The 25,964-nt window shown below is 41.7% G+C and overlaps 1 protein-coding gene across 4 annotated transcripts in view; it reads right to left on the bottom strand.

Moving 5' to 3' along the window:
* Positions 1-654: 654 nt before the first annotated feature.
* Positions 655-25,964, bottom strand: part of slc25a25b (solute carrier family 25 member 25b) — a 49,041-nt gene continuing 23,731 nt past the window's right edge. Inside the window, exons 1-11 of one of the 4 annotated variants that reach the window (XM_070863727.1) lie at positions 18,019-18,333; positions 13,516-13,642; positions 13,196-13,283; positions 11,595-11,630; positions 11,119-11,230; positions 7,552-7,710; positions 5,460-5,612; positions 5,081-5,188; positions 4,813-4,980; positions 4,474-4,624; positions 655-2,667 (exon numbers count right to left, since the gene is read on the bottom strand). In XM_070863727.1, the coding sequence (XP_070719828.1) occupies positions 2,483-2,667; positions 4,474-4,624; positions 4,813-4,980; positions 5,081-5,188; positions 5,460-5,612; positions 7,552-7,710; positions 11,119-11,230; positions 11,595-11,630; positions 13,196-13,283; positions 13,516-13,642; positions 18,019-18,177 (1,446 nt within the window). In that variant the 5' untranslated portion in view covers positions 18,178-18,333 and the 3' untranslated portion in view covers positions 655-2,482. Of the gene's footprint in view, positions 2,668-4,473; positions 4,625-4,812; positions 4,981-5,080; positions 5,189-5,459; positions 5,613-7,551; positions 7,711-11,118; positions 11,231-11,594; positions 11,631-13,195; positions 13,284-13,515; positions 13,643-18,018; positions 18,334-25,964 lie in introns of those variants that run through there. The other 3 variants (XM_070863725.1, XM_070863728.1, XM_070863726.1) reach the window with 3 other exon arrangements.

Here is a 25,964-nt window from a genome sequence, read left to right as displayed (position 1 = left end):
AGGCAGAGACCAAGCCATGCTCTCGGTTCGACTTTAAGTTTAGTGATCGCACAACAGTTACAACTAAAGTTACGGCATAATTTACTTTTCACAAATCCGCAAAATAAATACATAAATTAGAGAGGGGGTATAAACACCTCAAAATTCAGCTTGCAACACAATAGCCAATATGAGTTTATAAAATGATAACCTGTAAGGCTGCTCAGTTAGCAAAGAGCAAGTTACAGTTCTTCGTTCGGGAAAGATAGCTGTCCCTTTTTAAAAACAGAACCAGCGCAAGGCTTTCAATTTGCTGCAATATACAACATGTTGCTGCTCAACCAGTCTTGAGCGATACGGAACGTTTGCTCAGCTGTAGCACAAATCCCACGCCCTACAGTTCGAACATGCACAAATGCAGAAGGACCAGTCTCTCCAAAGAAGCCCGAGACAACTGCTGAAATCTGTGTTTCACCAGGTGGGTGTGGTATCTGGTCCCAAAACCCTGCAGGTCCCACATCACCACGATACTTCACAAACCTCTCCGTACACCAGCAGCCACAGGCTCTGTGCCTACACTCCAGAGCTTCGCAACATCCTTCAAATCATCTTGCCTTCTTCCATCACTCCACACCAACCCCCCACCGCCCCCCACCCCAAGCAACCCCTTCCCACCCCGCACAAAAAGCTCTTCTAATCAAAGCAGACTGAAGCTGACTAGGCCTATACACATACAGTACGAGATTTCTCATGCTTTCTTTTAAAGATTCAAAAATCTGAAGATCTTACAAGCCGTGCAAGAGTACGTTTGCATCCCCAGTCCACTCGATCTCTCGGGCCTTTCTGCCACACACCAACAGTGAGAGACAATCGCTTTCTGTCGCTTGCACAAAAAAACAAGGTAACTGTCGTAAAGTGGTGAGGTTTGTTGGCTCAGAGCTGCTACTTTTTTTCTAAATGCTCAGAATATCAAATGCCTTCACTTCAAAACATTGCAACGATTCTAATAAAATGGCTCATCTTTGTGAAATATCTTTTGGACTGAAGTTAGTGCTTTGTGATACACACCCTTTATCTACCCCCAAAAGTCTCCTGCAGAAATTTGCTACCTTGCTCAGTGTTTTACCCCGCAGGAGAATGCTGGATTATGCAATACGTGTGGTTTTATCCTTTCCATTCCCCGCACTAACCATCCAAAAGAGAAAAAAAAGTGTCTGGAATTAACAAAAGACTGAAACTAAAGTTAAGCAGTGTCTGCGCACATTAAAAGGGGCTTTTGAAGAAGCTTAAAAGCCATACAAAATAACTAATTTACAGGACGTGCAAATGACAGCAACATACAATCTATCCTCATTTAGGTCACATTTATTAATAAATATCTGGTTAGCATCGCAAGGTGTATAAAAATAAATAATTTAACCCCTTTCTAAACGCAAGACAGCCAGTCATTTCAGGTTTCTATAAGACATTGTTGACCACCTGCACAGCAAAACGTGAAGGAGATTTCAAACAAGCTTCGAGGACCATCACTGGGTTTAACCTTCACTCACGGTGGTCGAACAGAATCTTATATGGACCTAATATTTGGTTCCTTCACCAGAAGATTAAGCCTCCGCTGTCACAGATTATAAGCCTTTTAAAAACTTGTAAACAATAAATAACATAAATATCCAGTTTACACAGGAACTACATGATAAAATCAGACACCGTCATAAAATTAACCAAACTGGTAATGAAACTCAGGAAATGTGCAAGTGTGACAAAGTAACGTGTTTGCTTTTGTCTCCAGAATTCACAAGCAAGCCGGAATCCTGTCCGGAGCTTTTCCAGGTGTGCACTTCGGGCTTCAGATCAGAAGGTGACCCAAGGCCGCAGTACACTTGATTATTTGGGGATCCCTATTCTCCACCGACCCAAACTCATCCGTTTAAAAAAAAAAAATTGATTTTGGTTTCTTAACTTTTCCCTTCCGCCGAGCTTATCAATGATGGTTGCCGATATTAGCGGATGAATACTTAAAAAGCATTCCTACAATATTCCTCCATCTGCCATTTTAACACTGGCATTAAGCCGCTTATTTTAAATCGGACGGAGCTGCTACTAAAGCAGCACATAGAATATTGTACAGGTGTGTGAGCATTCATCCTCTATTATCGCCAACCAGGTGGATATCTGCAACCATGCAATGCAACAGTTAAGAAGCTCCAAGCGGCCTTTGATCTATTGGTGGTGCGGCTGATGAGCTAAAGTGGTGGCGACACTGCACAAAATGGCTCCTTCGAGGACTCTGGCAGCATCTTAGAGCCACTGACAAAAAAAAAAATGAAATGCTAATCATAAAATAAATCTGCTGACGTGTGTTGGGGAATGGTCCCTTTAACCCTCTTCCCCAATGTGTCCTTATTTAAACTAGTGTTTTATGACATTCACAGAATGAGATGGTTAAACCCCAGGATGATCGCCCAAGATTAAAACAGCTTCAAGTCAGTTTCCCCAAGTCCCATCATCGCGATGTGACTCCAAGTGTCATTTTCAGGTTTTCGTACACCACATAGCTAATGCTCACGGCGGGGATAACCTTCATGAAATTTGGTGCTAAACCCCTGTACAGTCCAATCGCTCCTTCTGTCCTCAGAATGTGCCTGAATAGTCCAACCATTGTGTGCTGAGTCGCTCCTTCAGTGGTAGCTAAGAGAGGGGGGAAATAAATAAATATTTATACATTTGAGACAAATATCTATTTGCATTATAGATTCATTCAAGAAACATAAAGCCAAGATATCAGAATGCAACTACAGACCAAAAGATCAAAGATGGATTTCAAAACACTACCATAAAATGCATCCTCCCATTTGAATTAATGCAACGTTACTGGAAGTACAGCTCTGGTTAAAGCTTTGTCTAGGATCTCACCCGATTGCTCATTAGATAAACACACTGCATTGTGAGCTACTAAACAACAGAGCAGGTGGGTCCCAGGCAACATTCCCTGTAAGCTGCAGGGCCGGGCAGCATTTTTCAGCTCCCGAGCTGCCGGCTCATGTACAAGATTCTGAGGGGGCTTGACAGGGTAGACGCAGGGAGGATGTTTCTCCTCGTGGGGCAAGCTAGAACGTGGGGCAGTTTCAGAATAAGGGGTTGCCCATTTTAAACGGAAATGAGGAGGAATTTCTTCTCTGAGGGTGGTGAACCTGTGCAATTCTCTACTCCAGAGAGCTGTGGAGGCTGGGTCATTGAATATATTTAAGGTGGGGAGAGAGAGAGATTTTTGAATGATGAGAGTCTAGGGTTATGGGGAACAGGCAGGGAAGTGGAGTTGAGGCCAAAATCAGATCAGCCATGATCTTATTGAATGGCGGAGCAGGCTCGATGGGCGCCTCCTGCTCCTATTTCTTGTTATTACGTTTTAAATAGGAAAAACTGTGCATGTGCGGTGTTTTGAGTGACCCGTGCAGCCCCTTAAAAGTGCCGCGCTCCCCCCAAAATGAAAGGCAACATTGGTCCCAGGTGCAAACCGTGATCTGAGCGGAACTGCACTGGCTGATGCCAGCCGAGACAATAGTTTAGGGTGTTCCAATCAGCTTCGGGGATCACGGCACTAACAATCAGAGCTGTGACGCTGGCTGATTCTCTGCACCTCTGTGCACAAGGGCAGGATCAGGCTCGGCCACGAACCTCCCTGTGGTTAATTTTTAAAACCTTAACACTCGTTCTGTAGGCTCTCACATGAACAGCCGCTTGTATGAGTACAACAGGCTTACTATAATCTTCAAAAATATACTACATCACGAGTCGTTGTCTGCAGAATAGGAGAGAGAAGAGAAAAAAAAGTTTGGTGAAATTGTTTCATTCAAGTGTTGAGTTTGGTTAAGTTTATAGTGACTTATAATGCCATTCAGGGTAGATGCTGAGAGGCTGTTTTCCCTGGCTGGAGAGTACAGAGCTAGGGGGCATAGTCTCCGGATAAGGGGTTGGCCATTTAGGACTGAAATGAGGAGACATTTCTTCACTCAAAGGGTTGTGAATATTTGGAATTCGCCATCTAAAGGGCTGTGGATGCTGAATCATTGAGTATATTTAAGGCTGAGCTAGATAGATTTTTGGACTCTAGGGGAATCAAGAGATGTGGGGATCGGGTGGAAAATTGTAGGTGAGATCGAAGATCAGCCATGATCTTATTGAATGGCGGAGCAGGCTCGAGGGGCCATCTGACCTACTCCTGCTCCTAATTCTGGTTAGGTTCAGCAAATCTACATTTCTGATGCAATACACAGTAAAAGACTCTTTGAGAACAGATCGTACAAATGCTCTCCCGATCCTTGCTGTACACAGTAAACCAGATACAGGACACTATGGATGGAACTCCATTCAATGCATGTGGATACACAAGGCTCTCTCACCAACAGGGTATCCATTAATTGACTGGTATAAAAAGCAACTATCTTATTAACTGAAAACTAAATATATCCCCTTCCTTCCCGGAGAGGCAGTTACCTTGTGCCTGCATTCGTGTCCTGACAAGTGCCAAGGGGTAACTAGCTAACTGTCCACAGGTGCTCGAAACGGTGCCACAGGCCAAGAGAACAAAGACCCCAGGATCCACACTGTCAGTGGCATAGCGCTGCAACCATGAATTCTTCAAAGTCTAAAAGAAAAACAAAAAAGTTTCTGATCAACTTAACGTACATACAATTAGTAAAATGAGCCTTGCCTACAGAGTAAGGCAAGAGCTTCCTTGTAACTAACAAAATAGAAATGCAGTGACGAGACTAGGTTCTGCAATCAGCTGTTTTTCCTATATTAAAAAAAAATCCTACCAGTTGGAAAACTCACCTCGTAAATAGCCAAGTCTATTCCAGCATAAGGGATGATGCCCAGCATATTGGGAACGTAGCCCTTGTAGAATGCAGTCATTCCCTCCTTCTTAAATATGTGCTTCGCACAGTCGAGCATTCCTGAATACTGTCCAGTTTTCCGCAGTGCCAATCTTGTCTTTAACACCTGAAGTGAACAATAGCCCAGAATTATAACCAGAAGCAATAAGAAATGTATGGGTTTGTTTTAATATGGAAGATTATAACTCCAAATTAAGGCCTTTTACCTCCATTGGGTAGATTGTGCTCTGTGCAATGACTCCAGCTAGCGATCCAGCAATCAATCTCTCCTGAATTCCCAAAGTCTGCTGGTTACTTCCAATTAATCTCTTTATCTGCAAGAGGACATTTGCAATTAAGAGCACTGAACAGTATGATCATCAGACAAATAATGCTTTACACCCAACTTTCCTCACCCTCCTCAACTTAAAAAAAAATTCCATTATGGGTCTGATGGGATTAATCGCCGTACTTTTAGCATGATTACATTTAATAATACATCAGAATTAAGTCAAATGATGGAGTCAGTGAAACTATTGCTAACATCACTTGTGATCAAGTCTAGATGATGATTACGAGCACTCCCACCGATTCCGGCGTCCTCACCTGTTCGTATGCCATGAACTTGAGCGCTGACTCGGGTGCGATTTTGATTGCATTGATTCCATTTCCTCTCCACAGAGACCGAATTCCTCCCTCCTTAATCATGTGGCTGAACCCTCCCGCAATGCACATGTTGTTAGATTTGGAAGCATGAACCTGTGAAGTAAGAGACACATGAGCATTGTATTTCTCTATCAGTTAGCATGCCCTGTGTGCGCACGCAGTGTAGGCACCTTGGCTGCTGGAAACATGTACAAGATGTCCTTACCCCATGTTTTAATATTCAGGTGCCATGAGATAAATGAACAGTAGTAGTTTCCCAAAACATTTTCCATCTCTCTCTTTCTCTCCCACCCACCGCCATAGAAAAAGTAACATTAGCATGGTTAATCTTTTAGCATCTAAATTTCTTCATAATTGTAAACATCCTAATTCAGCACTGTTCCTCCACTCAGCGAGTTTATCTGGTGGTCACCTGAGCCACAGAAACCAGGAAGCTCAAAGCTGATCCCCAGTGTTTTTCACATGGGGCTGTAGTGAAGGTACGAGAATCAGCTTCGACACCCAGGTTGGGGGAGGTAGGGAAACAAAGAGATTGGTAGCCAGCATGTGCCCAGTTGGAAGTGTATGTAATGACCAAGATAGGGCCGCCTGTAATCAAATGGCCCGCTGGCGCTAACCGTCAAGGATGATAAATGGAGAATGGACAATTGAGCAATGTCGCGGAGCATGATCAGTCCCCCAGAAATGTAGCCCAAAGATTCACGGATGTATGATGAAAATTGATGTATAAAATATCAGCTATCTCCACCGCACGTGTATGTAGCTCCAGTTTTATTTTACTGTATCACTTCATACAATTAAAGCATTTGTGAAAATGGAAGAGCATTTTGCACTTGGTTATTTTTTACCTGACAGGAGAAATCAGGGCTTTTAACATCCAACAAAAAAAAAGTATAAATATGCTTGTGACACTTTATGCCAAAGTAAAAAGTATACAGAGCACAAAGACACGCCTGATGAGCTCCTGTCCTCAGGAGCATGCAAGTAAAGGGCAGAGTTCATTTTATATGCCAGCAATCAAATTCTATGAGCAAAACCACATTACTGATTAAGCTGTAGTTTTCCAAAGAACTGGCTACCAATTAACATATCAGTTGAGCAATTATTTCTTCCAACAACCCTCTTCAGATGGAGGCAAGCAAGTCAATCTATTTTAACATTGGTGGAAGAAATGCCAAGTCCATCACTGAACTTTAAAAGTAAAACAATGTTGCTCCTGTCTTCATTCCATAGTAACATTTAAAAACAAAACCATTGGCCTATTTTACAGATTCCTGCACTATCTTAAGGCTTTACATCGAGCAAAGTAGGAAAGTTATTGAGCCAAAACCAACGCAGTTCCACCCACTGATTTATACCGGACTGACCTGGCTTTAGTGGCTCTGCATTAGGGAAGAGGGAAGAGATGAAATTAGCACCGGTTCCTGGTCCTGATTAAAATCATCGAAATTTACAGCACGGAGGGGAAGCCATTTCGGCCCATCGTGTCCGCGCTGGCCGACAAAGAGCTACCCAGCCTAATCCCACTTTCCAGCTCTAGGTCCGTAGCCCTGTAGGTTACGGCACTTCTAGTTCACATCCAAGTACTTGTTAAATGTGAGGGTTTCTACCTCTACCACCCTTTCAAGCTATCAGGATTACTATCCAGGGACCCTTGTTGGAAGTGTATGGGTAGGATAAGGCTGAGCTATGATGCAGCGTGTGATCAAACCAGCCTGCCACCACTTCCTGTTGAAGCTCATAGGCCACCTGGTGATGGGTACCCCAAAAGATCAAATGCATACAGAAGAAGAGGGGAGGAGAAGAATCAGAGAGAGACTGAAACTCATTGTGGAAATCTAGTTCCTGGGCTGTCCTGATTGCTCAGTGGGTAAATGCATCAACCGATGTCGCACACTCACCGACTAATTCAAAAATGAAGGATGGCCACTCTGGCAAGGTATCGGTGGGCCAAGTGCTGACCCAAAGCCATGGGTTGCTGAATTAAATAGCTGTCATTTAAAACAAAAAGGAACAAAGTGGAGAAACTGACCTGCATGAGCACCTTGAGCCGGTCAAGTGGGGCAGTGCATGTCCTGGACACAGCACCCGCACCTCCTCCCGCTACCAACTGTCGCCACCACATCCCCGTCTGCTTCTCCTCCTCAGTGAACTCATCTGGAATTGTTAAACTCTCACCTACGTCAAAGATCTGAAACACAAATTGAGATGTTTTGTTATTTCCTACAGCTAGGCAATTTAATAAAAAAATTCCAACCAATGCAACAATCTTCTTCAGTTAATGTAATGGAGGATATCTGCACCCAAACTGTAAAATTTCATGATTTGGGGTGGTTATATTGGATGGATGCTGAAAACTCAAAAGATTTTCTGATACAGACTATGAATCCATCAGCAGATGTCCAAAGGTTATCTAAACTCTGATTTGTTCAATTCAACTGTTGAGCAATGGAAACAGTTGATGCACAACTAACCAATCTGATTCAGGGCAAGTTTATCAGTACTTCTTCAAAATAATTAATGTTTAAACTTAAGTACAATGGAACTTTACATTTCAAAAATCTCCTCGATTATAAACCAGGAACTAACAATTTGGAGTTGCTAAGTCCCATATAATATATAGATCACCTTCTGCAAGACCACCATCCATTCTGATCACAAATTGTAAAATACTAATAATTAATAACATTTTGATCTAGAAACAATTTCAAACATAATTTAGAAGCAACATTTATGCTGTTATTTTTGAACCAACATCACATGTAAGCAACATAACCAGTAACGACTTGTGATGGTTCAATGCAAATCACGTTATTATGCGGTTAGCAGTGATTGAAAGCTGGCGTGACAATTTTACGAAGTAACAATGACTGAGGCCACAATACACTGTTAAAGATTAGACCAACTTTCCCAGTATCTCCATTATTAGAATTGACTGAGAAAGACCACTTATGTCCTGAATTCTGTGCAAAAAACGCAGAGGGCTCAGCAACTCAAACTAGCCCATTTCATGCTAGTAAAGTTATTGACCTGTATATACCTCCCCTCAGCTGCTGGTGAAATGACACCCACAAACAGAAGTTGCAAATTGTGACTTTAAAACTGCATTGTTCTGATGTTGCGGTGCTTCAGAATCTATTCTACAAGTGGGTCAGATTGGATGAGATCAGGAAATGAGGTGCAGTGATACCCAGAATTCACAATACCAGATTTTCTGGATAGTATTTACCACACAACCCAAGTCGCCCTGCACTATAATTAAAGGTTTTTAATGACCAGATTTCATTCTTTGTCCCATCTTGAGAAGTAAAAATTTCTAAGAGCCAGCACTACCTCAACAAGTCTGAACTCACTGGATGAAAGACTTCCCTCTCTGCTGGAATGTAATTTAAGCATTTCCTTATCATCACAAATTAACATGACTACTCTGTGGGTTAGTGAAATGCTTTCTATTTGAAATTTCCAGACTGGTGCAACTCTCAAGACTGCAGCGGTTTCCCGCAAATATCTACTGCTTCAAAACAACAGTTATAAAAATTTTAATATCCAAAACAATCTGGAGAATAGATTGGCTGTATGAAGCTAGTTATTGAAAATTCAATGAACAGCAAGCATGGTTCAGATTTGGCAGGTAACCCTCCCCCACCCCCCGCCTCCCCAATCAAAAATAGCCTACAGCCTACGTGATTTTGTGCTTATGCACTGGTCGAACAATTCTTGTAACCTCATTTCCTTGTAGCACATTTGTGATGTGACTCACTCATTAAAAATAATGGCTCAAAGTCCTATTTTTATCACTTAACTTTTACTCCACTCAGACAACCCATCCCTTACTGAGTCAGTATGTTCACGCTACACCCTTCACCCGAACTAACTAAATCTGTCTATCGCAAGAGAATGACTGCATAGTGTACTCAATCACAAGCAAGTTTGCGAAAATCACCAGAGATGAAATTTTAATGATGTATTGGGTTCCAGGATCCAGTCACTTAAAAAAAAATCTTTCAATTAACAGATTTTTTCCAATGTTACCTTAAATGTGCTATATTATTGCTGAGGCACAGTGCCAATTTGTGTGTGCCAAGTTACCTTCTGATTTCTATCTGGCAGTAACAAAATCTTCTGTATTTGCACAACTATTGCTAGAAGATATAGAGGTCAAACTATGACATCTGACATTGACATAATGGCACCAAGTATCAGTTCATGGACCCAAGGATTACAACACTCAGTCATGCAACCGTGTAATATGCAAAGCCAAAACCTTCCACTGAGTCCACCAGTTCATTCCACTGGAAAACCAGAAGAACCTGCCTGTGCTGTTTAAGTAACCTGGTCTGAAAAAAAGCAACTCAGCTAGTGTAGATTAGGCAAGAGCATGAAACTAGAGAGGGAAAAGCAAGCCGAACCCATCTGGCATAGAACCTGAGAATTTTACAACACAGGAGGCCGCCATTTGGCCCACTGCACCTATGCTGGCTCTCCGTAAGGGCCATTCCCTTCATCTCATTCCCTTCCGTTTACCCCATACTCTGAAACCAAATATTTATCCACTTCTTTATTATAAGCTATTAGGGATTCTGCTTCCACCAACAATTTTGCAAGGGGTTCCATATCCTAACAATCCTCTGTATAAAAAAAAATCACCGTCAAGTTACCAACTTACTGATCATTCGAAATAATTTCCCCCCAATTTACCTAATCTAAAAACTCAATTTTGAACATCTCGATCAGATCTGCTCTTAACCTTCTTTATTTCAACGAAAAGAATCCTAGTTTCTTTAGTCCCTCTTCACATCTAAAGCCCCTCACCACGGAAACACCTCAGTAATTCTCTGCTGCATGTTTTCCACATCAACATTTTTCCTAAAGTAAAAGGTGAAATATTCCGACTTTAGCCTAACTAATGAATTATATAGGTTTAACATTATTCCACCTGCTTTCCAGAATGTTCTTACACAAAAGTTCAAATACAGCTTTTTTAAAATTCATTCACGGGATGTGGGCAGCGATGACAGAGCTATCATTAATTCCCTAATTGCCCTTGAATACCCGAGTGGCTTGCTGGGCCATTTCAGAGGGCAGTTAAGAGTCAATCACATTGCTGTGGGTCTGGAGTCACATATAGGCCAATGTAAAGGACATTAGTGAACCAGACGGGTTTTTACGACAATCTGGTAATTTCACGGTCAACATTGCTGATACTCGCATTTTTTTGTGTTAAATTCCAGAGTTATTTAATTAAATGAATTTAAATTCCCCAGCTACCGTGGTGGGATTTGAAGTCATGTCTTCGGATTATTAGTCCAGGCCTCTGGATTACCAGCCCAGTGACTGACCACTTTCTGTTCAATGCAATATAATAATGAGCTACAGGGGGACAACTGATAACTTAGAATGAGTTAGTTAGTCTTGAACATTAATAGACATATTTCTTATTAAATGTTTCTGTAATTTTCCCACTGATTTTTTACTATAGACATTTCTCATGCAGAAATCAAAAACAAGACACTGGATCAGGGATGTGATCAGCTGACAAAAAATTAAGCTCCAGTTAGCTATTCTTAGTCATTCTCAATACACTACGTGCTGAACTTACTGTGGAGTGCTTCCAGTACAGGATTATTTCAGGAATGTTGTCCGCTGGATGCAGAAGGTGATAATCTCGCCACTCATTCCAGTCAATTGTCATTGTTCCATTTTTATCCATGCTGTTAAAAAAAAGCAGAGCAAGACAAGAAAAGCATGAAGTTAATTTGCAGTTGCTGCATGTTCAACCTCTACCATTCAATGCAACAGTTTTGAGCTATGCACATGTGATTGAATCCAATGCTTTAAACACTAGATTGTCTTATACTATAAGCTATAATTGCTGAAGGTATAGGAGAGGAAGGTTTATCAGTGTGTAACTGACTAGCATTATAGGTTCATGAGTTTGTGCAGGGACATTTATTCAAATCCATTTTATAAATGAGGGAAGGATGAAGCTGCACAGAATGGAAACAAAATGTGTGTCTATCGGTTTCTATGAAGGAGTGCAGGTAGGGAAGCAGGCAGGCATACACAGGTACTTACTATGCAATAGGGCCCCAGAGGTGCCCTCTCCAAATTCTGAAGACAGAAAGCAAAGGATGTAGAAAACAGCACAGATAAAGCATTTCATACAGTTAACAGAGAGCACAGAACACACTTTGCTGCACCTCCTCATCCCCACCACTGCAAATTACACACACTTCCCTGGGTAAAACTACCACCCTGATTTTAAAAAAACATTCAATTTTAACTATTCTTTTGTCAGCTCTCCCAACATCACCTGGATGGTGGCGACTTGTATTTTACAGAATTACTAGATTATTTTCTCTCAAGCCATTGTGAGGATGTCATCCAACTACCAACTATAGGATCATAAGTACCCTGCAGTGGATACAGTTTCAGGAGCAGTTGACACATGAATCTAGGGTTTATTTGCTTTGGGGGAAAAAATGAGTGTGACATCAGACATTTTCATTACACCAAGTGACATTAGTGAGCAGCAAATGGAGCTCGGCATATTCACTCAAAGGAGTTGGTCAATCCTTTCAAAAGATTTTTTAAAAAGAGACATTAAAAAAAATTGTTCATGGGATGGGGGCGTCGCCAGCAAGACCAGCATTTATTGCCCATCCCTCATTGCCCTCGAGAAAGTGGTGGTGAGCTGCCATTTCAGAGGGTAGTTAATTGTCAACCACATTGCTGTGGGTCTGGAGTCGCATATAGGCCAGGCCAGGTAGTGGGGGGGCAGATTTCCTTCCCTAAAAGGACATTAGTGAATCCGATGGGTTTTTCCGATAATCCAGTAGCTTAATTAACTGAATCTAAATTCCCCAGCTGCCACAGTGGGATCTGAACCCGTGTTATCCGGATCATTAGTCTAGACCTCTGGATTAAGGTGGAGATAGACAGATTTTTGAACAATAAGAGAGTCGAGGGTTATGGGGAGCGGGCAGGGAAGTGGAGTTGAGGCGAAGATCAGATCAGCCATAATCTTATTGAACGGCAGAGCAGGCTCGAGGTCCAAATGGCCTACTCCTGCTCTTATTTCTTATGTTCTTTATAACCACTATGCTACTGTAACCCCGTCATGGACTTTTGTCATGGGATAAGAGCATATGAAAATGTGTTTGTTTGAAACTCCACTGTTACTTTCGTAGGAATATTAATTAGTTTAGAATAAATGCAGCAAAGGAGTTTCAGACAAATGCGTTAGGAATTATATGCACAATTGCAAGGCCAAAGATTTCAAAGAACAAGAGACGAGAGAAATCAGAACATAGAATCAAGTGGAGGCTGTGTGGTACCAGCTAATGAGTGGAGGGGATTGATCCCAATTTTCAAAGTTCTATGTCTAGTCTTACTGCATGGGGAGGCACTCAGTGAAGGCCATGAGCCAAAAGGATGAAAAAGGAGAGAATGCAGCATTCCATACTGCTCTCGTGTACCCCCCCCATGGCAAGATCTGATGTATAACCAGAGCATGGAAAGGAGAAAATAAACACTATATATAGGATTTCTGTGCAATTTAAGACTAGAAGAGACAGGAAAATTCAACTGAAAACTTCACAAATTGGTAATAATGGTGCCGGTTATTTACAATGAAGGACTAAAGAGTGAATGTTTTTCCAAGTAACATAACTCACCGTTTCAGGATCTTCTCTGCCTGCTGCTCTGAAATGTGCACTCCAAGGTCACGCAGTGACTGCATGATTTCTTGCGCGTCAATTTTACCTGAAAATTTGTTGAGAAAAATCCTTAATGCACAATCTGCTTAACACTATGAAATCTGCAATTATATTTGTTACTGAGCAGTACTAAAAGACATCTACGCCATGCTAGAGCCCAACTGGACAACATACATTGCATTGTTCACGATTTAAGCTAGAACGTTTACTTCACTAAACTGTGCGTTTAGAGATTGCTAAATTGCACACAGTTGCAGGGCTAACAATTTCATTCTTACCATCATTTTTCTTATCCAGGCTTTTGAAAACGAGTCGGAGTTTCTTCTCATGGTCTTTTAAATAATGAACAAATTCATCGAAATCCAGTTGGCCATCGCGGTCTTTGTCACCAGCTTTTACAATTTTCTGTAAAAAGACAAGAAACATTTTATTTTACAACCAATAAAAGAATGTGATGGTGGAATAACCCAATACATTCCTATGTCCTTTGGGTGGGCAGTTCAATATTGAAGGGAGAATCAGGGTCTGTACAACTTAGAGCCCGTTCTGACACTAAATAAAAACATAAGAATTAGGAGCAGGAGTTGGCCATTCGGCTCCTCGAGCCTGCTCCGCCATTCAATATCATGGCTGATCTTCTACCTCAACTCCACTTTCCTGCACTATCCCCATATCCCTTGATTCCCTTAATATTCAAAAGTCTATCTATCTGTCATGAATATACTCAACAACTGAGCCGCCACAGCTCTCTGGGGTAGAGAATTCCAAAGATTCACCACCCTCTGAGTGAAGAAGTTTCTCCTCATCTCAGTCCTAAATGGCTGACCCCTTATTCTGAGACAGTGATCCCTGGTTAAAAAGGTTGGTTACAAAGGGATTTGTGTGATTGCTTTCATTATTATAATTTAGTTCTCTTCTATTTTAGAGATTTGTTTCAGGGTTCTGTAATACTCAGCATTTTCTTTTCGCATGGTTTAGGTAAAAACGTAAAAAGACAGTACATTTGTAAAGTACAAATCCACAAACCCCAGATATGACAGGCTCTTGTATGATACATCTTGACAACAGCTTAGGCAAATTACAACTAGTGGTCGATCATATTGCCTATAAAATTAACATGAATCATGCTTAGAATGTAAAGATAGTCAATGTCTTCTTTACTAAATGCACATTCTTTCCATGCCTAGACTATTATTTGCATTGATGGAGCTACAAGGTTTGATGTTGGTGGTCTGTCTGAGCAATCTGATCTTTTTTTTTAAAAAAAGAAAAGAAATGCACCAAGCAGACCTTTCCCAAGATTGTTACGATCACCACTGTGGAATTTGGTGACCTCATACCCAAGCCATTCCTGCATATTTTTATTGATTTTTTTTTAATAAAAAGGAAGGCAGTGAAATGTTAAGGGCCAGCATTCCATTGAAACATTTAGTTCTGTCACAGTATACAACTGCCTAGTAATACATAAGAACACAAGAACATAAGAAATAGAATTAGGAGTAGGCCACTTGACCCCTCGAGCCTGCTTCGCCATTTAATATCATGGCTGATCAGCTCCACTTCCCTGCCCACTCCTCATAACCCATATCGCTCAAAAATCTGTCTATTTCCGCCTTAAAAAAAATTCAATGACCCAGCCTCCACTAGTCTCTGGGGCAGAGAATTCCACAGATTCACAACTCTCAGAAGAAACTCCTCCTCATCTCTGTTTTAAATGGGCAGCCCTTATTCTGGGACTATGCCCCTTAGTTTTAGTTTCCCCGAGTGGAAATATCCTCTCTGCATCCACCTTGTCAAGTCCTCTCATTATCTTGTATGTTTCGATAAGATCACATCTCATTCTTCTGAACTCCAATGAGTACAGGCCCAACCTATCTTCATAAGTCAACCCCCTCATCTCTGGAGTCAACCTAGTGAACCTTCTCTGAACAGCCTCCAATGCACATATATCGAACAAAAAGCACAGGATTAAGTTTATGGTTCTTTCACAGCCCACACAGGCACGATAAGCTAAATAGCCTCCTTCTGTGCTGTAAAATTCCACAAATCTCAGCAGGAATTTTATTTCCTTCCCCTCCCTCCAATACACATTTTATCAAGATGTACTTTGTAGCATGACTTTTAAATGGCGTTAGGGTTGTGAGTGACTACACAGCACCCAATACCAAAGGTCAAGCTCAAACAGAAAATCTTGAATAGAGATCAGGTTCCTCTCTGAACTGAATGCACTCTCAGCTGATGGCACGCAGAGCTGTCTCAGCACTCATCAATCCAGCCAGCTATCTACCTTCATGAGGCATGGTTGATGCTAGATATACTACAATTACGGTTTTGTAGTTTCCCTGATTTTTGGATATTAAGGGAAGCAAGGGATATGGGGCTAGTGCAGGAAAGTGGAGTTGAGTTAGAAGATCTTATTGAATGGGGAGCAGGCTCGAGGGGCCAAATGGCCTAATGCTGCTCCTATTTCTTATGTTTTGAAACAAATGTAAATGTACAAAGTTGGTTCCGATAAATAAAGACTTCTATAGTGGAGGTGATATAGTTCCCCAGGACTACAGGATTGTGTAGTATCAGATTCTATGTGCCTTGGGGTTAGTAGGAAAGAGTTCTCCATTTTAGGCTACACAGTGAACTCTCAATTTCAACCACTCAGGCAATGCATTGAGCACAAACCTCCAAGTATTTCATTGGTTGCTTGCCTGTCTTCTTGATCAGGAAACAGTATGGGACACCTAGGAACAGAAGACTGTTTCTCTAAAATGTCTCTCATTAAGTTACTGGCGAGATCACCAGAGATCTACATATTGTACTAGCAGTGCCAAGTAGAACCCTGCGACCTGTACTGTTGACATATTGCAAACAGGTTCATTTTCGATGGATCAATCACAAGCTATTTCATTGCAAGGCTTCGAAAGAAGCATGTGAAGCAGCAGCAGCCTGGACCAGTGCATACATTCAAAAGCATTTATGTACCTTTAGCAAAATATAACTTCAAAAAGATGAACTATTTATTTGAAAATTATAACGTAATATGAATCCCCATAATGCAAGAGCAATCCAAACTCTGATCTTTTGGATACTCAAAGCCTTTGCAGTGAATGTGAAGATTTGGAACTGGGTGGGAAGTTGCTTACAACATTTCTCAAGCATGTGCCCCAAGAATAATCCAAGGAATGATGATGAAAAAAGATTCCAGTTATTGAACTTCTCTGCCATAATCTGATTTATGATGCTACAGTCCTCCTCACATAAGCAGTTACTTAATCATGGAAATTCATCTGCAGTTTAATTTTATCATGTTTCAGAACAGAACTAAAAGATATTGTATGTTTAAGTGAATTTTGTTAACTGAATTCGGCTGCAAGTCAGACTCAACTGTTTTAAGCTGCGCTTTTGTAAAATTGGATTCTGGAAATCTGTGTCAGTTGCATTACTTTCAAGGAATTGTTTATGCCTATATGAATTACAACTACATGGATCACAATGCAGTCTCACAGGGGTCAATCCAGAGTCAAAATAGCCTCTTAGCTATAATGCAACCAGACACTGGGCAAGCTCGACAGAAGCCAACAGTTATCCAGTGCTGTGCCACTAGGGTCCGGATTCTGTGACTGTTCCAGTTCCCAATATACCCTGCAACCAGGTTACAAGTCCCATTAGTGGTGGTTAAATTTAAGTTTTAAAAAAAGGAATTCCTGAGATTTGCCAAACTGTAGGGTGCAGAAGCCTTGCTTGTTGGTTAAACAAGCAAAATTCACCCCCACCCTCCAAAAACAGATTACAGCTGCGAGCTCACTCGAAGGCACTTTTCTGCAAATTTATTAGCAGTCTTTAGTGTTATGGATTGCACAAAATCAGTTTAATAATTCTTTGGTCAAGTGCAATTTTCAATAAAACTGTAGTCACAATTATTAATCGTATCATAGAAATTTAAAAAGACTTGGATTTCTATAGCGTCTTTCACGACCACTGGATGTCTCAAAAGTACTTTACAGCCAATGAACTACTTTTGGAGTGTAGTCACTGTTGTAATGTGGGAAAGTACAGAAGGAGACCATTCGGCCCATCGTATCTGATCTTCATACGTCAAGAACCAGCAGTTAGCATAAAAACATAACCAAGATGTAGAACGATTAAGCTGCAATTTGAGAGTCACCTATGACTTTGTACACTTACCTCAGCTAAGTTTACTTATTTGGAATCAGACCCAGATATCTACCATTCTCCATGTAAAAGAGCAGCAGGGTGTTGGGCAGCATGCTCAATTTATTACATTACTGGGCAGTCAATTCTATGTGAAATGGCTGCTGCCAGGACAGCCCACGAACCAGTTCAATCACTTAAAAGCACAGGAATTAGGGAAGATTCACAAACAGATAGCCCCACTTGGCATCTCCTAAGAGGAAAAGTTCTTAGCAGTTAAAATTCACACTGGTAGTTAATATACCGTAGACTGTGGAGACACTATTACTACATCTAAAATTGCCATATTACACAAATCTCATTTCAAAAGATCACAAAGTAAAACAAAATGCTGGCAAAACACATCAGATCAGTCAGTGCCTGGCAATGAAACATGGGGTCACGGGTTTGTTCCACGATTTAGGATTCCAGCGCAGACTCTAAGCAGGCAGCCCAGTATTACTGAAGTGTTGAACATGTAGAAGTATAGGGAAGTATTTTCTGAGCAGTCATCCAATAGCACGGGACTCCTAAAACTTGAAACACCCTCCAAAATATAAAGTGCTGACAACACACCAGATAGTATTCTGATTTACCTGTCTCCACTGACGATAGGTTGACAGCTCCTGTGAAGGGATGAAAAGGCTGAGCCTGAACAAAGATTTTAGCTCAGCCGGCAGTCGTCCTGATTCAAAGTATTCAAATTCTCTTTCCAAGGTCTCCGGCACGGGTACGTACAAACATAGGCAAAGCATACTGACTGTATTTTTGTCAAAAAATAAGTATCTTTACAAATTCAGGTGTATAAAATAAATAACTTAAATTAAAATGATTGTACTTAGTCAGCCACTACAGAGGCAGTGCTGAAATGCCGGCTGACTGAGGAGCACATTACTGGAAGCCAGCTACGTCACTTTTGTAGCAGAAATCAGTTTCCTCTGCCCTTCCTGTCTACGCAGTATCAAGACGCCCACTCTGCTCACCAATCACAAGCGAGATCTGCACACTTAATATAGCCATGCAATAATTCTTGCTGAGGATTAGTCATTGAGGATTAGTCACTAAGGATCCTCAACCAGGTTTCAGAAAAATACTAAAAATTTACACTGAGGCAAACTATGGTTGCAAACTTTAATACTTTGCTTTATATTGTATTAAACATTCACGGTCCCGTGAGGCACACTGGCCAATAAAGTGTTGATTGTCAATAATTTCTCTGGCAAGTCTAGAGAGTTTTGCAAGGTAATGACGCACAAACCTACGCAAATGAGTAAAGTATATTTGCTCGTTGTTACAAGTTCAAGTAGCTCAAGGTATTAATCGTAGTTCAAGTAGTTGCAACAATACTGTGAACTTTCAAATAACAAGTGTGTACACACTATTTCAAAATGTTCATTGAACTCCATTGAAATTGGCAACGGTTTGGCCATGGAAGTGGTGTGATGGCCCAGTGCACTGGAACGTCAATGTATCAGCTGTGGTTCAGTGGGTAGCACACTCGCCTCAGAGTCAGAAGGTCGTGGGTTCAAGTCCCACTCCAGGAACTTGAGCACATAAATCTAGGCAATGCTCCAGTGCAGTGCTGAGGGAGTGCTGCACTGTCGGAGGTGCTGTCATTCGGATGAGACATTAAACCGAGGTCCCGTCTACTCTCTCAGGTGGACGTAAAAGATCCCTTGGCACTATTTCGAAGAGCAGGGGAGTTATCCCCAGTGTCGGGGGCCAATTATTTGTCCCTCAATCAACATAACAAAAAACAGATCATCTGGTCATTATCACATTGCTGTTTGTGGGAGCTTGCTGTGCACAAATTACAACAGTGACTATACTCCATTGCTGTAAAGCACTTTGAGATGTTCAGTGGACATGAAAGGCTCTATGAATCCAAGTCTGTCTTTTTTTTTTTTAAAATAGTACCACAGATAGACATTCGATAGCAGCAATGACTGTGTCTTGGGACCCAACATATCAACACTGCCCTCTTGGCTGCATACACACAAGTCTCATGACAAGATCAGAGGACAGAATGGAGGTGTATTCATTTCACCCATTCCCACAACAAGTGACCGTTATATGAGCCGTCTAAATCTACAGACAACGATCAAGTTGCACGTATTCTTTCACAGTACTGGAGTTCACAAGTAGCACAGCCTTAAAGATCATCAATGTTAGATGTGCAGAGTTTGTTTTCTATTTTATACCATAAAACTTCACAAAAACCAAGTAGCCCAATGGCTCAGTGGGTAAATCCACCACATCATTTGAAAGAGAGCCATACAGACCAGTATAGCACCTGGCTTAGATCCTTGCATCAGCTGTGGTTCAGTGGGTAGCACTCTCGCCTCTGAGTCAGAAGGTTGTGGGTTCAAGCCCCACTCCAGAAACTTGAACACAAAAATCTAGGCTGACACTTCAGTGCAGTGCTAAGGGAGTGCTACACTGTTGGCAGTTGCCATCTTTCGGATGAGACGTTAAACCGAGGCCCTATGTACTACCTCTGGTGGATGTAAAAGATCCCGTGGCACTATTTCAAAGAATAGCACTGGAATTATCCCTGGTGCCCTGGCCAATATTTATCCCTCTATCAATATCACTATAAAACAGAATATCCAGTCATTATCACATTGCTGTTTCTGGGAACTTGCTATGCACAAATTGGCTGCTGTGTTTCCTACATTGCAACATTGACTACACTTCAAAAAGTACTTCATTGGCTGTAAAGCGCTTGGGACGTCCGGTGATTGTGAAAGGTGCTATATAAATGCAAGTCCAGGAGAGGATGAACCGGCTGGGTCTCTTTTCTCTTGAAAAAAAGCTGAGGGGTGACCTGATTTAAAATTATGAAAAGTTTTGATAGAGTGGATACAGAGAGTGTTTCCACTTGTGGGGGAAGAGCATAACCACAGGCCATTAATATAAGATAAGTCACCAAGAAATCAAATAGGGAATTCAGAAAAAACTTCTTTACCCAGAGTAGGGAGAATGTAGAACTCGCTACCACAGGGCGTGGTTGTAGCAAATAGTATAGATGCATTTAAGGGGAGGCTAGATAACCATATGAGGGAGAAGGGAATAGAGGGTTATACTGATAGCGTTAGATGAGGAAAGACGGGAGGAGACTCGAGTGGAGCATAAATGCCAGTATGGACTAGTTGGGCCGAATGGTCCATTTCTGTGCCATATATCCTATATAATCCTGTGCATGTGTGAAGTTAACGGACTTCAGCTGAGGAGGGAGGATGGGCTCACACCATTTAGCAACTCCTGCTTCCTGGTGAGTAACAGGTTGAGCTTATTTTTATACTGGTGCGGTTTTAATTTGGATTCCATAAGCTGCCGCCTCGAGTTTAAACGACTAAATCCAGTTCCCTTATTCTGGTAACAAAATCAAAGCTAAAATACTGGGGGGGTCAAAATTCGGTGACACCGCAGATTTTAACGCCAGGCGACATTTTCCGCCTGGAACCGTGAAATTCAATCTTGCCACCTGAAAAGTGGATTGCAGCTTTAAATCATGGCGTTGCACGTTTATGCCCTTGAAAAACCAGAACCGAATTTCGCACCAGGTGTCAACGTCGCCTAATGTCAGCGCGAAGCCACTGTCGCATAGTCAAGACCTAACGTCAGCGTTATCAGCTGAATTTTGGCCCCTTGGTCTTCGATTCCACTGCTAGGATATAAAGTAACACAATTATTAGTGTGTACTCAAGGAGCCAGCTCATAGGCAGAGTCTCAGAATCCAATCTAAAAATAGCTTGGAGCTGACACTTTTCAAGTTCACACAAGAACAACAGCTGTCTCACTGAGATATGAGGAATAGCACTGCCCAACAAGACCAACCCCTGGATCAAGTCACTACCGTTTGGAAGTATGGAATACACTGAGAAAATTAATAAATTGAGTTTAAATACAAAGTAAACCATGAGATTCCATGGGGCTTCTACTGCTCTTCAGTCACAACTTTGGTAAGAGGCCATCAGAAACCCCCAAGAAACCGTGGAGACCCAGTTAAGTCGTGTCTCTGGCATTTCTAAGGGTTTCCCGGTGGCCTCGAGGGGAATGCCCCTTTACAAGACAAGTAATAGGCTGTGGGCACAGACGGTTGAATTTTCACTGGCACAGGACAGGCAGGCACCAACGATGCACCACAAGCAGCACTTGTGCCCGCCTGCACCATGCAAATCCTGCTCTCCCACTGACTAACTCCAGTGGGGATTAGTGTTGGAGAGCACCATCAGGCACAATCCTGGTGGAACGGTCAGGATCACGGCCCGTGGATTTTGGCTCTCTGGCCCCCACCCCATTGACTAGTAAAACAATGCCGTTAAATGTTGATATACGCTTCTGAACAGTGGTCTAACTCTATGACTAAACTGATTAAAAAGAAGGAACACAAGAACTTTAGGAAAAGAAAAAAGCCATTAGGCCCGACAATCCCATCTCTTTTTTCCGCGGTCAACTACACCTACCTGCTTTCTCACTATATCTCGCAATTTATTTCTCTTCAGAAATGCATCCGATCATCTCTTGAACTTTAAACAGCTTCAATGGCCTTCCGTAGTACCATATTCCAGAGTTTTGTAACCCTTTAGTTGAAAAAAAATCCATTTGACTACCTTTCTTAATCAGAGTTTCCCAATGTTTAACCTGTTTCCACTTGTATTTAAACACTTCACCATCGGAAACAACTTATTTGCATCAATTATCTTCAAAATCTTGAAAGCTTCAATTAGATCACCGTTGGGTTTCCTCTTTTTTCAGTAAATAAATCCAGCTTGCTTATCGTTTCCTTATCTGAGGAAGGATATAGTTGCCTTAGAGGTGGTGCAACGAAGGTTCACTAGATTGATTCCTGGGATGAGAGGGTTCTCATGTTCCTCAGTTTAAATTCAAGGGTGCCCAGAATCATCTATGTTTCTCAGCTCTGTATTCTTTTAAGGGCAATACCAGGCCATTACTACCCAAGATGTTAAAGTATACCAGAAGCAGCTTGGCCAATGCCATGCACAACAATACCTTATTTTAATTTGCACTCTGTCCCTCTGCTAATCCAATTCAGCCTCTTATTTGTTTTTTTTATTGCAACTAAGAACTGCTCTGAATTTCATACATTTATCAGTTATAACTAACTCCTAGGTTTGTTCTGTTCAACACATCGGGGCTGAATTTGGCGGTCAGAGACTTCCCACGGACGGATGCCTCCAACCAGCAAAAAATCTACGCACTTACCTTCTGCCTCAGGAGCCACAGAGACATGTGCTCCTGGGCCTGTAGGTGTAAGCCTGCGGAGAGAGCCCCACGTATCCCAGGGGCGCATATGGTTCGCAACCGACCAAAGAAGGGAATCCCCATTCATGCTTATGGGAATTTCATACGTACGGAATCCCCATAAGTATGAATGGGAAATACCTCTAGACATCAAATAAATAAAACAAACCCATCACACACTTAAAATGAATTAAAATGGCATTCAATTAAATATTTAAAACAAAAATGTAACTTTTTGAAAAATAAATTTACATGTTTTAAAAATAAACTTACCGTATTGTACAGGTTTTTTTTAATGCATTGATAAAATGTTATGTTTTTTTAAACTCTTACGCTGGCAAAAGCTTTTACCAGGTGTAAAGAACTTCACGGGCATTCACTGGCCAACTCTCCGTCTGCGGACACCATTTTCCCGGGGATGCGTGCGATTGGTCAGGAGAATTCTTGGCAGATCGCAAGTTCCAGGTTTTAGCGCATACGCAAGCACATGCCTAATCCCGGAACTTGCGCGGCCCCTATGAGCATAGCGCACTTCACCTCATAGGCACCTGTGGGGTCCGCAAATTACAGCCCATAGTCCATCTTGATCCCGATCCCTATACCATTTATACTTATGACCCAATAATTTAGCTATCACCTATTGATTAGCTACCTAAAAGATCCAGAGGGAAGACTTCCTGATTGTCAGCTGTTAACATTTTAAACATAGCAGGAAGCTTTCCAATACACCAAAGTGACAGCAGCAGCTGTTTTACTCACAAGCAGTCAGGCTGGCCAATATTATCAAGTGATTCCCAAGATGTGCCAGCCAGAATTCCAGGGTGTAACTGTACACTCAGCATTACTTTAAAACATATCAGAGACCTTCTCCAAGTGCAAACGGTTTAATTTCAACAATGAAGAACTCAAAATAATCGAGAATAAGTGTGTAATTCCCTTATCTAGTGTGAAACTCCCCTCACCTTGATCAAAAAAAAATATGCAAGTTATGAAAAGTTAAAAATTGGTCGTTAAATAGTTTATTTTCTAACTTGCCCAAAATGCAAACTTTGATATTTTAATTTATGTGAACCTGAATGATCTACCTGGTTGTCCCCTCACGAAGGGGATATTTTTTCAAAATTTGTTCAGGATGTGGATGGTCACTGGAAAGGCCGGCATTTATTACTCACCCCTAATTTCCCTCACGAAGGTATTCCCAAAATGCTGTTCGGGGGAGCGACTTGGAATGGAGTTGGGAGGTGGGACGTGGTGGTGTTCTCAAGGCACCTACTGCCCTTGTGCTTCTAGGTAGTGAAGGTCGCAGGTTTGGGAGGTGCTGCTGAAGAATCCTTGGCAAGTTGCTGCAGTGCATCCTATAAATAGTACACATTGCAGCCACAGTATGCTGCTGGTTGAGGGATGTTTAAGCCAGTGGAGAGTGCCGATCAAGCAGGCTGCTTTGTCCGGGATGGTATCGAGCTGGAGTGTTGTTGGAGCTGCACTCATCCAGGCAAATGGAGAGTATTCCATCACACTGCTGACTTGTGCCTTGCAGGTAGTTTAGAGGCTTTGGGGAATCAGGTGTTGATCCACTCACCAGAGTGTACCCAGCCCTCCGACTTGTTCTCGCAGCCGCGGCATTTAGGTAGCTGGTGCAGTTCAGTTTCTGGTCAATGGTGACCCTCAGGATGTTGATTTGGGGGGGGGGGGGGGGAGCGGGAGAACGGGACACGCACTCTGCAATGGTAATACCATTGAATGTCATGGGGAGGTGGTTATGCTCTCACTTGCTAGAGATGATCCTGATCAATTTGTGTTTCGAATGTTACTTGACATTTATCAGCGAACCTTCAGATGGAAGGAAGGTCATTGATGAAACAGCTGAAGATAGTTAGGACTAGGACGCCGCTCTGAGAAATGTCCTGGGACTGAGAAGATTGACTTCCAACAACCACAGCCATCTTCCTTTGTGACAGGTAGAACTCCAGCGACTGGAGAGATTTCCTCCTGGTCCCCATAGGCAGTGTGCTAGGCCCATTGACATACTGGGGCTCTTTGGTGACACACTGTAAAATGCTGCCTCGATGTCAAGGGCAGTCACAAGGGCAGAGTAGAACCAGTGAGACGAGACATCTCTGCCTTATCCACAAGTGTACTGTGGCTTATAAACAATTCTAGAAATTAATGTTGGCGATATCAACAACTGTGAATACAGCCCAAGACATTCCTCTCTCGATATTTCACTCTGGGTGTTAACCTGTTTATTTCAAATGGGTTATTTCTGAAAATAGCAATGAAATGTCATAAATGCATTAAGCAGTCATTCTGTTAATATCAAAAGTAATTTCTAAACTTCTGGCTTTTAACAGCATTTTAATAAAGCTGTTGAATCCACCCCCTGGGCTGAAATTCATCGATACAAAAGGTGGCACATGCAGAAGTTACGACTGGCATCAATTGCAACTAGATGGCTGAAAAGGCATCTTACAATGGACAGAAATTTGAATGACAAATCACTTATGTGGAGGGACAACAGAAGCTGCCCGAGACAAGGGATTAAGATGATTGGCCACTTGAGAAAAGAGAGGTCACATGGTACAAATTAAAATCGCATGGTGTTCAAATCAAATTCCCAGATGGACTGGCTGCCTTACCAATGGTACATAGGGGATAATTAAAATAATTTACTTCAATCAAATTGTACAGTTCATTAATGTAAACAATATAAATTTGCAGGTCAAGACACTTAATTTGTTTAAACCAATGCAGTTAGCAAAAACAGCAATAGTTCTCTCTCCTCCACTGTTAGACTTACTTATCCTTACATAGATTTTGATGTATTTTTTTTATATAAGCACCAGTATTCTTACCCCAAAATTATTCATATTAACAGTGATTTCTTATTAAATGGAAACCAAAACTGACTGCCAATTCTCTCAGCTGCAATGTAGAAATATAATGGAATCCTTCATTATATGCAGGGGGTACAAATGTCTGTATATAGCAGCAGCCAGTGTTCCAGATTAGCTGAATGTGTGTATTGAAGTACATCTCGGCAGTGAGTGCTTTACTGAGCAGAAGGCCTAGACACCTTACAGCAAACAGAGGGAAGAGAAAGGGGTGAAAACCTCAATAAAACCTGTTCCTGATCAACAACTGGATTGATCCCACTAAAGCTCTGCTCAAGAAAAGAGTTTATGGAAGGACTGGGAAGAGAAATAAAGAATGGGCAGCTCAGGAAAGCCTCTTGGGAAGCAGAGGTGGTTAATGACAAATGCTGCTGCAATTTGTC

This window comes from Pristiophorus japonicus, chromosome 20 (assembly GCF_044704955.1).
Source record: "Pristiophorus japonicus isolate sPriJap1 chromosome 20, sPriJap1.hap1, whole genome shotgun sequence".
NCBI classification, from domain to species: domain Eukaryota; kingdom Metazoa; phylum Chordata; class Chondrichthyes; family Pristiophoridae; genus Pristiophorus; species Pristiophorus japonicus.
The sequence above is the reverse complement of the archived record's forward strand: the minus strand, read 5'-3'. Positions and strand labels throughout refer to the sequence as shown.